The following is a 16,608-nucleotide window of genomic DNA, read 5'->3' as shown; positions in this document are numbered from 1 at the left end:
ACAATGGTAGTGTAGCATGGATGGCAAAACATGTTTCTTGCCATATGTGCCATACATTCCTGCATCTGTTTACTCTACTAATAGATCTGTTCCATTGTGTATTGAAATGTTTCCTTATTTTGTAAACACTGTCTTTCACTGTGTTTCATTTATTCCTGCTTTTCTTCTTATTTTTACAGACCCCACCTCCCACGGTATGTAACATTTTTTTAATCATATTTTGTAGCAATATGGGTATGCGCTATAGGTTCATTGATATTCTTTTTCTTGTTTCGGTGGATAATATCTTAATGTGATATATTATAAATATCCATTTTTTTATGTTGCCAGCCATGTTATCACGTCAGATGTCCAGAACCCTCTTGTGCTCCTGGCGAGAAAATCTTGATGAAAACAGTGTCAGCAGATGCATGCTGTTTAGAGTACGATTGTGGTAAGCAGAAAACTTTTTTTAAACAATAAATTAGAACTAGATGAAGGTTCAGATTACTGTCCTGAGTGAAATTCCAATATACTTCTGGCCAAAATATTTTTCAAATATGGAAACAGCTTGTCTGCACATGTAATCATAATTGCAGAAAAAGCATCTATAGCCAGGTAGTGTAAGATGAGAAGAACGAGAAGCATGTATCTTTAACACTTAGCAGCTTTTGTATTAACAATTGTTTTATAGGAAAAGATATTTATGTTACATATATTTTTTTTTACGTAGAATTACTTTTTAAAGTAAACATTAACATAATTTGCCATTGTAAATAAGAATTTTTTTTGCAGTGCCTCCAGAATTGACTACTCTTCCTCCTGTATTGACTACACCTGCTGTAAGTACCAAACATTTAAATAAAGTGACCATTATATAATTGAGTAGCTAATAAACCCAAATGTTTCATAAACATGTTGTCCCAGGCAAGAATAGTAAAATGTTATTATTATTCAAACTGTATATATATATATATATATATATATATATATATATATATAATCTGTGTTTGCATTTTGTACATTTCACAAATAACCTAACACTTATTCCATTTTAGGAATGTGAAGATGTTGTTTGCAAACCAGCTGCATTCCAGTGCCACATGAAAGGCTCTAGATTGGTTATTGTATCATATGAAAAGTGCTGTCCTGTATATGACTGCGGTAAGTTATCTATAAGACAAATGCCTCTTTTATCACCGTCATCCAGTAGATATACATTTTTTTTTTTGCAATTTCATAAAAACTGATTTATCCTCTTCCGCTGTAAACAGAGTGTGGCCCATGCGACCCTCCTCCATATTGTGATGGAGATAAAATCATGAAAATTGATCCAGAGACAGAATGCTGCCCCAGATTTGAATGCAGTAAGTATTCATTTATATCATTATTGCAATTTTGTTTAGATATTTTATAATAATACTGAAAAATATCTCTTATCGGAAAAATATTTTTATTTGTGTAGCCAACATTTTCCATATATTCCAGTGTATATAAACGTAGAGATGTGTTACCTTAAATGGGTGCATTTATACAATCCAGAGGAAAGCGCTATTAGTAGCTCATAGGTATGTTATATAGACAAAAATAATTGTGAATTCTACACAGGAGAAACGTAAGATAGCTGCATATTCCACCAATGATGGTGATCAACATCACCAAGCTGGATTGTCATAAAAAGGCTAAGCTGTTTTGAAGCAATTTGTCACTAGAGTAATTTTCCTGTAAATTTATTATAGCACAATGTATTTAGATGGAGGCAGAAACACAGAGTGATGGACAAACATAATGCACTAGCATCTTGCACATTATGCACCAAGGCTTGATCACCCCCCTTTCACTCAAGCCATGCTGGATATAACTAGAGTCTCCAGTCTAATACTATATATGGTCCCAAATCATCGGCCAGCGATCTGCACAGATGCCAAAGACATAAAGATCAGTCCCCCTCTTGTATAATATGAGTGCATCTGTATGTGTATCATAAGAAAACAATATATTATATTATATGGTGAAACTTAATTATTTGACTCATTGAATTAAAATCTTATTTTGTTTTTATAGCACTTCCCACCACCACCACTACAACCACCACAGTAGAGGTAATAACCTATTATTACTAAATCTCTTGTGATTAAGACCAGGAAAAATGTATCACCAGAAAATTGCATATTGCTTAAGGTTTAAAAATATTTTAGGTAGGTTTCCACTGACCACTAGAGCAGATCAGTGATTTCTAGCATTAAGCGGATTCACCCCAAAATGGTGGCGCTCATGCATCCCCATCATATAAGTGCTGGCATACACACGCCACAGTCATTTAATTTAATTTATAAAGATAACATCTGAGATTAGTGCCAGTATCAAATGGCACTAATCGGCTGTGTGGAGGACATTACTCCCGGAGGCTGAAGGACCTGTGATGATGTCATGATCATATGACCTGCCAGGGAAAGCAGTGCACAGAGCTGCACTGGTGAGGTGAAGGGGAGGGGGCATGATAGGGAAAGGGGGAGAACATGGGGGGCTCTGTGGGCACATAACTTACTGGGGGGTTGTGTAGGCACATTACTTGCTGGGGGGGATGTGTGGGCACATTACCTACTGAGGGGCTGCGTGGAGGACATTAATGGGGGGCTGTGTGGGAACATTCCTAACTGGAGGGTCTGTATGGAGGACATTACTGGGGGTGTGTGCATACATTACTGGAGGGCTGTGTGGACATTTCTGGGGGGTTGTGTGGGGAACATTACTGGGGAGCTGTGTGGAGGACATTACTGGGGGGCTGTGTGGGTACATTTGTGGGTGGCTGTGTGAGCACATTACTGGGGAGCTGTGTGGTGGACATTACTAGGGGCTGTGTGGGGAACAGTGATTTCTAGTGTTAAGCGGATCCACCCCAAAATGGTGGCGCTCATGCATCCCCGTCATATAAGTGCTGGCATACACATGCCACAGTCATTTAAATTAATTTAAATAGATAACATCTGAGATTAGTTCCAGTATCAAATGGGACTAATGGGGGGTTGTGTGGGGAACATTACTGGGGAGCTGTGTGGAGGACATTACTGGTGGGCTGTGTGGGTACATTTGTGGGGGGCTGTGTGAGCCCATTACTGGGGGGCTATGTGGAGGACATTACTGGGGGCTGTGTGGGGAACATTATTGGGGGATTTCTGGGAACATTACTGTATGGGAACATTACTGAGGGGCTGTGTGGGGACATTACTGGGGGCTGTGTGGGCACATTACTGGGGGTGTGTGGGTACATTACTGGGGGTGTGTGGGTACATTACTGGGGGCTGTGTAAGTACATTACTGGGGGGCTGTGTGGAGGACATTACTGGGGGCTGTGTGTGGAACATTAGTGGGGGGCTGTGTGGGCACATTACTTCCTGGGGGACTGTGAGGCACTTTACTGGAGGGCTGTTTGGGCACATTACTGGAAGGCTGTGTGGGCACATTACTTGGTAACTGTGTGGGGGACATAACTGGCGGTAACTGTGTGGGGACATTACTGGGGGCTGTATGGGGGACATTACTGGGAGGCTGTGTGGGGACATGACTGGGGGGCTGTGGGGCAAATTGCTGGCTGGGGGACATTACTGGGGTAGCTGTGTGGGGGACATTACTGGGTGGCTTTTGGGGGAAATTACTGGGGGGGCTGTGTAGGGCACATTACTGGGGGTAACTGTGTGGGCCACGTTGCTGGGGGGATGTGTGGGGCATATTTCTTGTGGCGTGTTCACACGAGACACTAAGACAGGCCTCAGTTTGATCTCATATGTTTTTCAGTGAAACGTAATCGGTTATAAGCAACTGGTGCATGACAAATGTGTGAGCGAAGCCTTACAGTATTTGGGGGAGATTGTTAGGGGCTGCAGCAGGATAACACTGTCAGGGAACCAAGATGTAGGGACAATGAGGAACCCTAGATGTGGTGATGCAGGGCCTAATGGAGAAGATGGAGGACACGTCAACCGCAGTCACTGGAGGGAGCAAGTAGGGATTTCTCCTGTGGTTTCTGTAGCTGCATATACCCTCAGTAAAGTTGTTATTGGCACAACCAAATGTGAATGGGTTATGTACAGGAGGGGACATTACTGTAAGAATGCTACATATGCATTGGGACCTGTGCCCCAGATCTTTTACAAGCCTAGCAACGCCCCTGATTGTACCTAATGTAAGTTACAACTAGTGGTCGTAGGTCCAAACATTTCTCAAAACAAATCTGTGTCTCATGTGTGAGCTCAGTAGGGCCAAGTACCAAGTTTTTGAACTATTGGAGTGTATACCAATTTATAAGCTATTAATCCAAGATTGCTCATTGTATTGAAGCCAAAGCCTCCACTCTCAAGACATCAACATTAAATTATAAATAGAATAAAGGTACTGCACAAGATTATGTACTGTACTAAACATTACATATATTATATCCATTATATCCATAAATTTTAGGAACCCTGCAAAAATTACCTCTGTGAGGCACCAATGCAATGCACTATGAAAGGTGCTACTCTTGTACGACTCGATTCGGCAAATCAATGCTGCCCCCGCTATGACTGTCGTAAGTCCTATTATATATCTAATAACATCATGTTCTCTTACTCTTTGTAAGGGTATCCAAGAACTACATATTCCAACGAACTCGATTGACTGTACATTTTTCTTTTTAGAATGCCAGCTTTCCTGCGAACCTCCTCCTACTTGTAGTGATTTAAGTCCACCATTTAAAACTGAGTCCTCTGATGACTGCTGCCCAAAATATGAATGTCGTAAGTACTGATGAAAAAAGTAATGGAAAAGGACTGAGTATAAGGATTCTTAATACAATCAGAGTTCAAACTCAGATGTTTCCACTAAAATGAAATGGGATGTCCTGGATTTAAAACGCGCTTCCGTTCTCCTGCAGTGCCATTCGTCACTGTCCGGATCTGTTTGTTTACAGAGGCCATGCCCCGGGCAATGCCGTGTACCTGCTACAGCATGAGTTTGAGGGTGCGTTCAAACTTTCAGTTATTCAGCTACAATTTTCAATGCCCAAACAAGGAGTGAAAAAAATAGTAGGAATAGCAGCTCTCAGTGGTATGTGCTCACCCATTATGATCCACACCTGCTTTTGGCTTTGAAAACCGCACCTGAATATCTGAATGTGTGAACAAAACCTCCAGGTGTAGCAGCCGTACAGGAGTTGTTGGGATAGGAGTGCCAGCCTTTTTAACCAAATAGACATCAGATAGTGAAGGACAGTGCCCCGCAGAATGGGAGCTATATAATTTTCTTTTCAAAAATCCCAGACAACCCCTTTAATTCCATAAATTTTTTTGTTACTGACAGATGTTGAACCATCTACAGCTCCAACCACCACAGTCAAGGTATGGTCATCATTTCTCTTCCAGTTAACTGATCAATCATGTAACTCATGATCTGAGGTTCATGTCTTATGTTATTTTGTTTGTTAAAGGAATGTGAGGGTGTTACCTGCCTCCCTATTCCGAAGTGTACAGAAAGTGAAATACTGGTGCAAGTTAATTCAGACAGTCATTGCTGCAATGAGTACGAATGTGGTAAGTATTTTTAATCTTTTTTTGATAATAAAAAATCACAATGTAACATACGGTACTAAGTTTGAGTGCTCCATCAGTAGTTTATGCAGAAAGATTAAAATTGTAGGTATTACAATTGAAGTGCATGAGACATTGCTGTTGATAATGCTGCCCAATTGAAGTGGATCAATCTTCTATATATCTCGGAAAGAACAGATAAAGATATCTATTAACTTTCAGTTATATTTACCTTGCAATTACCACATAAAGTTCATTATAGTTAGAACAAAGAAATACTTCTTATAAAGCTAATGAGCGATCCATTATTGTACCTTCCTCCAATGATAATGGTATTGTGACCCTTATGAGGGTGATCACAGTACACATACAGTAAGAGTCCTGTGAACTAATATTTACATATGACTAAATACTATATGAATTTTCTAATATATCATAATATGTTTTCTTTTTCTTTTCAGTTCCCATCACTGTAAGTATATAACTAATTGCCATCTGTTATATCATATACAGTATGTATGATTGAATCTTGGTGCTAAGGTGCATAAGTGTACTTGGTATAAGACAATAGTTGCTTTGAATATAAGGTCTATGTATTCTTTGAAAAGTGGTTAATTGGGAGAGGGTGTTAATTGTGCCGATTTTTTAAAATACCAATCCGGGGCATTTGGAGCAGTTGTTTCCTTTGTTTACTGTCATAATTTTTGGACCAGAACAGATAGGGTTGTCAAACCTTTCTTGTATTACATAGATAACCCATTGATTTAAATAAATATTGTGAAATGCTAAGCTTCTACAATGATGCAGCATGGATTAACTCTTAAGTGCAAAACATGTTTCTGGCCATATGTGCCATACATTCCTGCATCTGTTTACTCTACTAATAGATCTGTTCCATTATGTATTGAAATGTTTCCTTATTTTGTAAACACTGTCCATTTGTGTTTCATTTATTCCTGCTTTCCTTCCTATTTTTACAGACCCCACCTCCCACGGTATGTAACATTTTTTTATCATATTTTGTAGCAATATAGATATGCGCTATAGGTTCATTGATATTCTTTTTCTTGTTTCAATGGATAATATCTTAATGTGATATATTATAAATACCCATTTTTTTATGTTGACAGCCATGTTATCACGTAAGATGTCCAGAACCCTCTTGTGCTCCTGGTGAGAAAATCTTGATGAAAACAGTCTCAGCAGATGCATGCTGTTTAGAATACGATTGTGGTAAGCAGAAAACTTTTTTTAAACAATAAATAAGAACTAGCCCAAGGTTCAGATTACTGTCCTAAGTAGATTTCCAATCTACTGCTGGCCAAAATATTCTTCAAAATTTTATTTTGCAGTGCCTCCAGAATTGACTACTCTTCCTCCCGTATTGACCACGCCTGCTGTAAGTACCAAACATTCAAATAAAGTGACCTTTATATAATTGAGTAGCTAATAAACCCAAATGTTTCATAAACCACATGTTGTCCCAGCCAAGAAAAGCAAAATGTTACTTACCACCATGAAAGAAGCAAATCATATTATTATTGATAAGGTATTGATAAGGGACAGTTCAAAACTGTCAATGCAAATATATATATATATGTAAGTGTTTGCATTTTGTACATTTCACAAATAACCTGACACATATTCCATTTTAGGAATGTGAAGGTGTTGTTTGCAAACCAGCTGCATTCCAGTGCCACATGAAAGGCTCTAGATTGATTATTCTATCATATGAAAAGTGCTGTCCTGTATATGACTGCGGTAAGTCATTGTACATCTATAAGACAAATGCCACTTTTATTACCGTCATTCAGCAGATACACATTGTTTTTTGCAATTTCATATATACTGACTTATCCTCTTCTGCTGTAAACAGAGTGTGGCCCATGTGACCCTCCTCCATATTGTGATGGAGATCAACCAACCATGAAAATTGATCCAGAGACAGAATGCTGCCCCAGATTTGAATGCGGTCGTAAGTATTCATTTATATCATTATTGCAATTTTATTTAGATATTTTATAATAATACTCTTATCAGGAAAATATTTTTATTTGTGTATCAACGTTTTCCATATGTTCCAGTGTATATAAACATAGAGACGTGTTACCTTAAATGGGTGCATTTATATAATCCAGAGGAAAGAGCTATTAGTAGCTCATAGGTGTGTTATTAGACAAAAATAATTGTGAATTCCACACAGGAGAAACGTAAGAAAGCCGCATATTCCTCCAATGATGGTGATCAACATCACCAAGCTAGATTGTTATGATAAGGCCAATTGGAAAGGGCTCCCATAGTACAAGGGGTTCCCTGATAACCACATGTGAAAAAATAGAAATAGGCCTAGAATCTAGCAAAAGACAACCCCTTTCTAAGCTGTTTTGAAGCAAGTTGTCAATTTCCTGTAAATGTATTATATTACAAGTTATATATATGGAAGCAGAAACTCAGAGTGATGGACAGACATAATGCGCTAGCATCTTGCAGATCATGCGTCAGAGCTTGATCATCCCCCTGTCACACAAGCCATGCTGGATATAACTAGAGTCTCCTGCCTAATCTGGTCCCCAACCGGGCAGCTGGACAATTGTACACCAGGTCTTGCACAGATAAATCTCCCCCATTGAGTCAGATATTTCATTTATAGCATCTGCATAGATGCCAAAGGCATAAAGATCAGTTCCCTTCTTGTATAATATTGTATTCAAAGAATATGGATAAGTATAGGTTCAGTGCACCATATTAATAATAATATTAATAATTATAAAGCAGTACAACCCTGTGTCACACCTACAATATGTAAAAATTATAATAAGACAATGCTCCTTACTGGGCTGTCCAGTATTTGAATAACATGGAGGTTCTCTTACAAAAATAACACTGTGGACTAATGTGGTTCTGTTTCTTCGAAGAAAAAAAAGAACCACCGATACAAGTGCACTCCCACCAAATAAAACAGATTGTTTCCAAAATCAAATAACCCCACGAAAAAGAGGAAATAAAAACCAAAATGTAGAAAGCATAAAATGACATTTTTGATTAATTAAAACAAACCCATTTAACCCCTTTACGCTCTGCAACATATATATATCCACCCAGGGCCAATTCTCGCCACCCCCCCCTTAATCTTTCAGTAGCCTACCTCCATTCCCCTGCTATATATGTGGCAGGGGGACAGGAACAAGTCTGGCAAATCTTTTAAAGGTTTCCACATCCTGTTCAGTAAATGTTTAAAACTTTACATTTCTGACAGGCAAGATCACTGACACTCTTTGACTGACTGAGAGGCATTGGCTGCATCTAGTACCATATAGATGACAATTTTTTCCATGTGGATAGGACTTTATTCTGGGTCCTTCCATCCATGCCGTATCAATGATGAATTCACGGCCAGATATCTTCAGCTCCGTACAGCATCTCCACCCGGTGTACCTAAAAATACCACTTACATTATGAAGTATCCTGGATAACAACACTGTGCTGCAAAATATTATATACCCCCACAACACAACTGACCACACTCTCCCCACCTATAAAACATCCCTTCATTAAATACTGTATATATATATATATATACATATATATATATATATATATTACTGGAATTATAATATGCACAGCACCCCAATAACATATATATATATATATAGCATCCCCCAGTGTATTTCAAACTAATGTATCCCACCCTGTTATTATTAAGTTATATACAGCCCCTAACCATTTTATATACAGTGCCACCCTGACCAATCAATATATACAGCACCCCTTAATAAATATATATTTCCCTGTAATTTTCTCTAAACCACCCCCCTTTAACTCTGGGATGATACATACAGACACTGGGGGGTTCATACAGACACTGGGGGGTACACACAGACACTGGGGAGTACATACAGACACTGGGGGGTTCATACAGACACTGGGGGGGCTCATACAGACACTGGGGGGTTCATACAGACACTGGGGGGTACATACAAACACTGACGAGGGTACATACAGATACTGGGGGGTACATACAGACACTAGGGGGTATATACAAATACTGGGCACAGGTGTATATAAAACATGCCTTATAGAGCAGCTGTGACCTCCAGCCGTTGTCAGCTCCCTACACATCTTCTCTCTGGGCTCCTCTCCAGCAGTAGATCTCTCTCCTGACAGATGATGGAGAGCAGCGCCGATCCTTCCGGAACCTCCGGGTCTCCTCTCTGCTGCCCCCCGTCCAGCTCCAGGGTCCCCGGCGGCTCAGATGTAAAGGCTGGTGCTCATCCAGTGTTTGACACTGGACCACAATGACCTGTTACACCCCATGGCTCCCAGGCACCATAATCTTCCTGCCGCCTGTAACGCTGCATAGAACGGAGCGATGTAAGCAGCCAGAAAGGCGATGCATCGCTCCGCATGTAAATCGCACCTGTTTCTTAAAGAGACAGGTGCGATTTATTTATCTGATGGGCGGTTCGGGCAGCAACGGGTGCCCAAATTGTCCACGTTAGAGTGGCAAATTTCGCCGCTCTTTAAAGGGCTACCCATTATGCCGCTTGAGGCGAGATGCAGCCCTGTATCCACCACAGAGCTATGGAGGGTGTATGTAGAGGGCTCACGGGCTGAGCCCTCTTCATATAGAGATAGGCTTTGTTGCATATTGCAGTGAAGACCCATCGTTAACACTGGTGTTAACCTCTTGTCTGCCCCCGGCAAAGACGCTGGCGGCACTTAAAACATCTGTATTGATATTGTCGCTCCCCCAAACATCAACAGGGGGCAGCGATCGGTTGCCATGACAGCCTCAGGTCTTCATCAGACCCGAGGCTGCATGGTTTCTGAAGATTCGTTACTATGCTCATTGTAATGAATCCTATGCAAAAATGCCATATTCTGCAATACAGTAGTATTGCAGTATATGGTAGGAACAATTAGACCATCTAGGGTTAAAGTACCCCAGGGGGTCTAAGAAATAGTAAAAAAAAAAAAAAAGTTTTAAAAAGTTTAAAGTTTAAGTTTAAAAAAATGTATAAAATATAAAAAATTCAAAACAGTAAATATCACAAACACGTTAGGTATTGCCGTGTCCCCAAATGTCTGATCTATCAAAATATAAAAGCGGTTATTCCCAGCTGTGGCCTCCATAACGGAAAATGCCGCCCAAATGTCCAAAACACAACTTTTACGCCATTTTATATGACATAAAAAAATGTAATAAAAAGTAATGAAAATGTTGCACAGTCCTCAAAATGGTAGCAATGAAAACATCAGCTCATTTCGTGAAAAATTACACATCACTCAGCTCCGTATACCAAAGTATGAAAAAGTTATTAGCACACGGAAAAATGAAAAAGTTATGGAAATTTAAAAAGACAACATACACAGAAAAGGTCCAACAATAGTCAAAATATTTAAATATACATAACAAATAGATAGGTATGGAAGGTAAAGTCCCCAGAACTAGTCAAGGTATTTGCTTACAAACAAGTAATGCACATTACCCAGAGGAATAACAGAGGGACACATACACAGGTATATACAGAGCAAGGGTGGGCGCCACCTGAAATGTGTTTCACTTTGCTTTGTCAGGGGCGATGTTGTTCAAACTCTGAGCAGCATTTCACTTTTTTTGTGTGAAACAGTACACTAGATTTAAGTAGTTTTAATATGTGTTATTCTGTAATGTTAATGGTTGAACTCTTTCATTTCCTTTACAGTTATTAACAAAACTCCACAAACTGTAAGTTAAAAAATTACTTACATATATGTTTGACCATAAATAACGCTGCATAATATTACTTATTACAGTAAATTGTGTCACCATATTCCACATAGTTTACGATAATACAAATCATTCTATATTTGGAGTTATGGCTCATACCCTGCTGTGAGTAAGAATAATGTGCTGGCTGTAGGCAGGGCACAGTACTGGGGTCCATCAGAGCTCCTCCTTACAATTATTATCTGCTGCTTTGGGGGGTAAGGTCTGAAGTATAGTGAGCTCTTGGAAGGGGTCTCCTGTGTAGTCAGCTCTGGGGGAGGGGTTCTCCTGTATAGTCTGCACTATGGGTCCCCAGTAATACAGTCTGCTCTTTGGGTCTCCAGTGTTATTCATCTGCTCTGGGGATCTCCAGTAGTATAACCTACTATCAGGTCTCCAATATTATAGCCTATTCTTGGGGTCTCCATTATTATAAGTCTGCAATGGGGTCTCGAGTATTATGAGTGCTGACTCTAGGGGGGGGTTCCATTATTATTATCTGCTTCAGACGATTTCCATTATCATATATCACCTTCTTTGTGCACTGTATTTGTAGTCTGCTTTGGGGTCTTATAGTTATTATACAACTGCAGTATTAGGTATTAGATTTCACTGTACTCCCCAAATGACATGTCTACTTTATTATTTGGGTCAGTACGATTACGGGGATACCAAATTTGTATAGGTTTTATAATATTTTCATACATTTACAAAAATTAAAACCTGTACAAAAATTTTTTGGGGGATTTTGCCATATTCTGGTGCTAGTTTCAACCTTTTTATACTTTGGTATACAGAGCTTTGGGAGGTGTCATCTTTTGTGACTTTTTAAGACGTTTTCATTGTTATCATTTTTAGGACTGTACGAACTTTTGATCAATTTTTATGGAATTTTTTAAAATGGAAAAAAGTGCCATTTTCTGTTATGGGGTTAAACACAGTCAAAAAACATTTTTATTTTTTGATAGATCGGGCATTTTCGGACATGGCGATTCTTATGTTTTTTTAGTATAATTTTTTTTTTAAACTTTTTTTTTATATTTATTTTTACTTTTTTTCAGACTCTCTAGGGCACTTTAACCCTAGGTTGTCTGATCGATCCTACCATATACTGCCATACTACATTATGGCAGTATATGGGGATTTTCCTCCTCATTCATTACAATGTGCTGATAGCACATTGGTAATGAAAACGTTAACATGAAGTAGACTCGGGTCTTCGGACAACCCAAGACGATCCTTGCCCTTGGGCCGCCATTTTATTTAAAGCCGCCGGCAGCTTTGCCAGCGGCGACCGTCGAGAAAACACCCACGATCAGTGCTAGCACTGACTGCGTGTGTTACCGGTAAGCCTTTGCTGCAATATGCAACAAAGCCTTACCAGCTATGGAGAGGGCTGAGCCCGTGAGCCCTCTCCATGCACCCGCACCCAAAACTATGGTTAAAAAGAATTGCCCTTATACCTAAATGGTTCTTTATGATGGCTGCAATGTTAAAAAAATCTGTTCATAAACTGATAAGCAAATCCAATGACACTAAGTGAGTCAAATTAGACCCTGCAAATTCAGTGGTTACTGCAAAGTCCTGCCTCCTTGTTCCTGATTGACATTTCTCACTGCTACAGAACATGCTGCTATACGGAACATTGAGAGAGAGCTCTGTTACATCATTGGCCACTTCATGTCATGTGACTAGAGTGGCCCTGTTACATTTGCACAGTCTCTTTCATTTATATATCTGATCACATGAAATTACAACATTCTCCATGAAGGCATGGGGAGGAGTAGAAGTCCATAGAGGCATGCTGGGATCATGGCATGATACTGCCATGTGATCAGATATATACATGTGGTAGACTTTGCAAATGTAACTCGGTAAAGGACCTTAGATGACATCACCCTGGTCACATGACGTGCTGAGAAGAGGCATGGAACATGAGAAGGAGTAGATGGGAGGGGCCGACCAAGCAGGATTCGTCCCTCTCATGGCACGTAATATAACATAAAGTTGATTTATGGGGATGTGAGGGAAACAATTTTCACTAGCTGTATATTTGAAAATGTGGTGACAGGTTCCCTTTAAATAGGGTTAAATAATACTGATATCTGATGTTTTTCTCTTTTTTTTCCATTACAATTACATTTTTGTATATTTATTCCTATTATATTTATTTTATAATAAGAATAGTGGATGTATATATGATCTATTAACATATTTGAAACATACAGTAGACATATAAGTCAGATTGTTTAGGGTAGTCTATATTTTTTATTATCCAATCATATCTTGTAGTATGTAAATCTCATTGGATTATTACTTTTTTATATTTCTACAGACTACTCAAAGCACTACTCCGGTATGTTATTATATACAGATATGATGAGTTCTTATATTCTGTTAGCGATGAGTTGACCCATCAGTATTCGTGTTTGATGGGTTTGGCTTAATCCACACCCAAATCTGAACTCACACATTTGTGCAAACATCGGTGGGTGAGCTTCACCCTCACCATGTAAAGGATAACACACTTGCTATCGATGCCAGCACCAATCGCATGGTAGGGGTGAACTGAACCCAGACTTCTAACTAAACTTCAGCGTTTTCTGCAGAAACAAACTTGAAATATACAGTACAAATCAGAAGATTGTGGTTGGGTCCACTTATCACTATTCTCTATGCTTCTTGCTTTATATCAATATGTATATATTATATTTACATCACACAGGGGATGTACAGGTTTAGGATGGAATCAATGAAACATATCATTCGCAGCCAATGTCCCACACTGGTACTGTCCAGGCCTGAAGCTGCATTGCATCTGTGATCTGACGAGGGCAGGGTCATTCAGCTTAGAAAGGACATTAACAAGAGTCAACTGTTTTAGGCTGGTTTCACATTATTTATCTAACAAATCCAGCTGTTTAGACTCAAGTCAGCTGTATTGACCATTTGTGATTTTTACAAAAGTCACCAAAAAAATGTCCAAAAGCTTACCTTGTCTCAGCTGGTGAACTGACTGAAAGAAGCAGGACAACCACTTTGTGAATTTGAAAAAAAAAAACACAGACAACACACAATAGAAACATGTAAGTCTCACAAGCTAATCCCTAATTAGCACAAGGAAAAACATTTATACGAGTTGTCCGAGATTATACGAAAATCTTGACGGGACAAACAAATAAACTTCTACTTACCGTACCTTTTCAGGAGTTCTCAGTGCCCCATGCTGCCATCCATTGGTACCGCACTCCGCTTTGTTTACCCAAGCACGGCACCTTGGCGTCCACAACTTCCAGCCACCTGGCAAGCATACCCGTCGCCTGTCCCAGTACTGTATCAGGCACTGGGATAGGGGATGGGTGGGGTGTGCCAGGTGGCTGGAAGTTGTCAGCGATGAGGTGCTGTGTTCTTGTAAACAAACAGTAGCAAGGCACCGAAGGACGGTGGCACAGTTCACTGGGAGTGCCCCACTGGCCTCCTCAAAATCTTTGTATACTCTTGGACATCCCATTTAAGACAAATCAGCCAATAGACTGACTGAGAAACAAGTATAATAAAAGCTAAATCTCCCGCTTAACTGTATAAGTTGTAGAACTAACCCTGTTCCATATACATTTTGTTAAATCACAAGATCTGTATTTTAATCCTATTAGACTATGCAAGCTAATTTTTTTTTTATTTCCACAGGAAATTCTCCAGACCACTCCAAGCACTACCTTGGTATGAAATGTTGACTTTTTCTTTATATTTTAGTAGCACTTATTGCTACTAAACTACAAAATCTAAACTACAGATGATTCCATTCAGTCACAAGAAGCAGAGGACTTATAATATTAACACTTAGAATCAAAAGAATTATACAGTTGTATATTTGTCAGTTACTTATGGTATTCTTTTGTAGGGACCGTGTGAAAAGGTCCGCTGTGAACCTGTGGTATGTGAAGAGAACACAAAGCTGGAAATTATCCCATGGGCTGACAACTGTTGTATACACTTTGTCTGCAGTAAGTGGTTTCATAAAATAAACACTTATAAAGTAGTAAAATGGCAATGTTTACAAAAAAGGAAATTTTATTCAAAGAAAGTGCATAGTATAAATAAAGATAAAAAGACTATACTGTAATATTGGGACAGTTTAAAAATTTGTAAATTATTATTCCAATGTTAAAAAAAAACTATTTGTGCTGAGCAAGATTATGGGGTACACTTAATATAGGGTGATACTAAGTGCTCCGCTCCCCAATACTCGCCAGATGTATCAGGCGGCTCCGACCTGGGCATAGGCTATAGGTTCTGCCCACTCCAATATACAGCCCAAAATCGCCTCCTTCATGCCCAACTACCATAGAGGGTGGAGTGGTCACGCAGGCCTGTTCCAGGAATGACGACTAAATCATGGATTGTAAGCCTGCTTTTTAGGCCCACAAGCTGTGATAAATCCCCTCCCATATTACTATCTTTCACATCCCTGTGCTTTATCTGCCTTTGTTTAGAGGAAAGATACATACATCCATGAAGTAAATTTACCCATAGAAAAGCCAGAATTCAACCAAAAACTCCTTCTTTTAGAGTTTATGGGCTGACCACAGCAGAGAAATTTTTATGTAACACAGTGCACATGCTTTACTCAAAAATGTGAGAGCAAGTATCACCACATTTCAAAGGCTTTTGAGATTCCTACTGATTTCTAATATTTCTACTTTTGGAGATGTGTTCAGAATGTAAAGTAAAATGTTCCCTTACTATTACAAATTGTAATATGAAGATGTTCTCTTTGTTTTTCAGATCCTATAATTCCAGGAACTGTGAGTCCAAATGTTTTATACAAATTATACATATAATTACAATATTCTGCTCCTACAAAATAGGGCACGGCAAGTAGAAGCATGTTCATGCAGGCATTTTTGGAACTTTCTGGGGTATTTTCTTAAAGATGCCACTTAAAGAGGTTATAAAAAAAAACATTTTATAACACCGTTATCTGTAGCATAATGTAGGTTTGTCGGTAGACTACTAACATAATTAGAATAGGAGACAATTGTATCCATGCACCCAACTACATACAATTCAATGACTATGAGTCAAACAGAGAAACAATCTCTAGTGATTGATGCTGGCCCCAGTGGTAAGACCGCCATCAATTATACAAAATTTGTTGCGCAACAGCTAAGATCATGGAATTTTTTTTTGACCCATTAATTTCATTGGGTTGACATACAACTCCTCAGACCCTGCTTCCCTTGACATCTTTATTTGACCTCTCCCTGATGTCACAAGCTGTATATTAACAATGGCAGTGTTATAGTTATAACTCAA

General features: G+C 39.2%; 1 protein-coding gene across 1 annotated transcript in view; it reads left to right on the top strand.

Annotated features, from left to right (window-relative positions):
* Positions 1–16,608, top strand: part of LOC140065945 (uncharacterized) — a 104,946-nt gene that overhangs the window by 64,742 nt on the left and 23,596 nt on the right. Inside the window, exons 71-89 of the mRNA XM_072113505.1 lie at positions 180–194; positions 1,038–1,143; positions 1,254–1,346; positions 2,044–2,081; positions 4,438–4,546; positions 4,656–4,754; positions 5,317–5,354; positions 5,444–5,546; positions 6,005–6,015; positions 6,482–6,538; positions 6,674–6,776; positions 6,896–6,942; positions 7,199–7,304; positions 7,420–7,518; positions 11,249–11,271; positions 13,628–13,648; positions 14,980–15,012; positions 15,194–15,296; positions 16,078–16,097. Coding sequence (XP_071969606.1) covers positions 180–194; positions 1,038–1,143; positions 1,254–1,346; positions 2,044–2,081; positions 4,438–4,546; positions 4,656–4,754; positions 5,317–5,354; positions 5,444–5,546; positions 6,005–6,015; positions 6,482–6,538; positions 6,674–6,776; positions 6,896–6,942; positions 7,199–7,304; positions 7,420–7,518; positions 11,249–11,271; positions 13,628–13,648; positions 14,980–15,012; positions 15,194–15,296; positions 16,078–16,097 — 1,224 coding nt within the window. The remainder of the gene's footprint in view (positions 1–179; positions 195–1,037; positions 1,144–1,253; positions 1,347–2,043; positions 2,082–4,437; positions 4,547–4,655; positions 4,755–5,316; positions 5,355–5,443; positions 5,547–6,004; positions 6,016–6,481; positions 6,539–6,673; positions 6,777–6,895; positions 6,943–7,198; positions 7,305–7,419; positions 7,519–11,248; positions 11,272–13,627; positions 13,649–14,979; positions 15,013–15,193; positions 15,297–16,077; positions 16,098–16,608) is intronic.

This window comes from Engystomops pustulosus, chromosome 6, assembly GCF_040894005.1.
Source record: "Engystomops pustulosus chromosome 6, aEngPut4.maternal, whole genome shotgun sequence".
NCBI classification, from domain to species: Eukaryota; Metazoa; Chordata; class Amphibia; order Anura; family Leptodactylidae; genus Engystomops; species Engystomops pustulosus.
The sequence above is the reverse complement of the archived record's forward strand: the minus strand, read 5'-3'. Positions and strand labels throughout refer to the sequence as shown.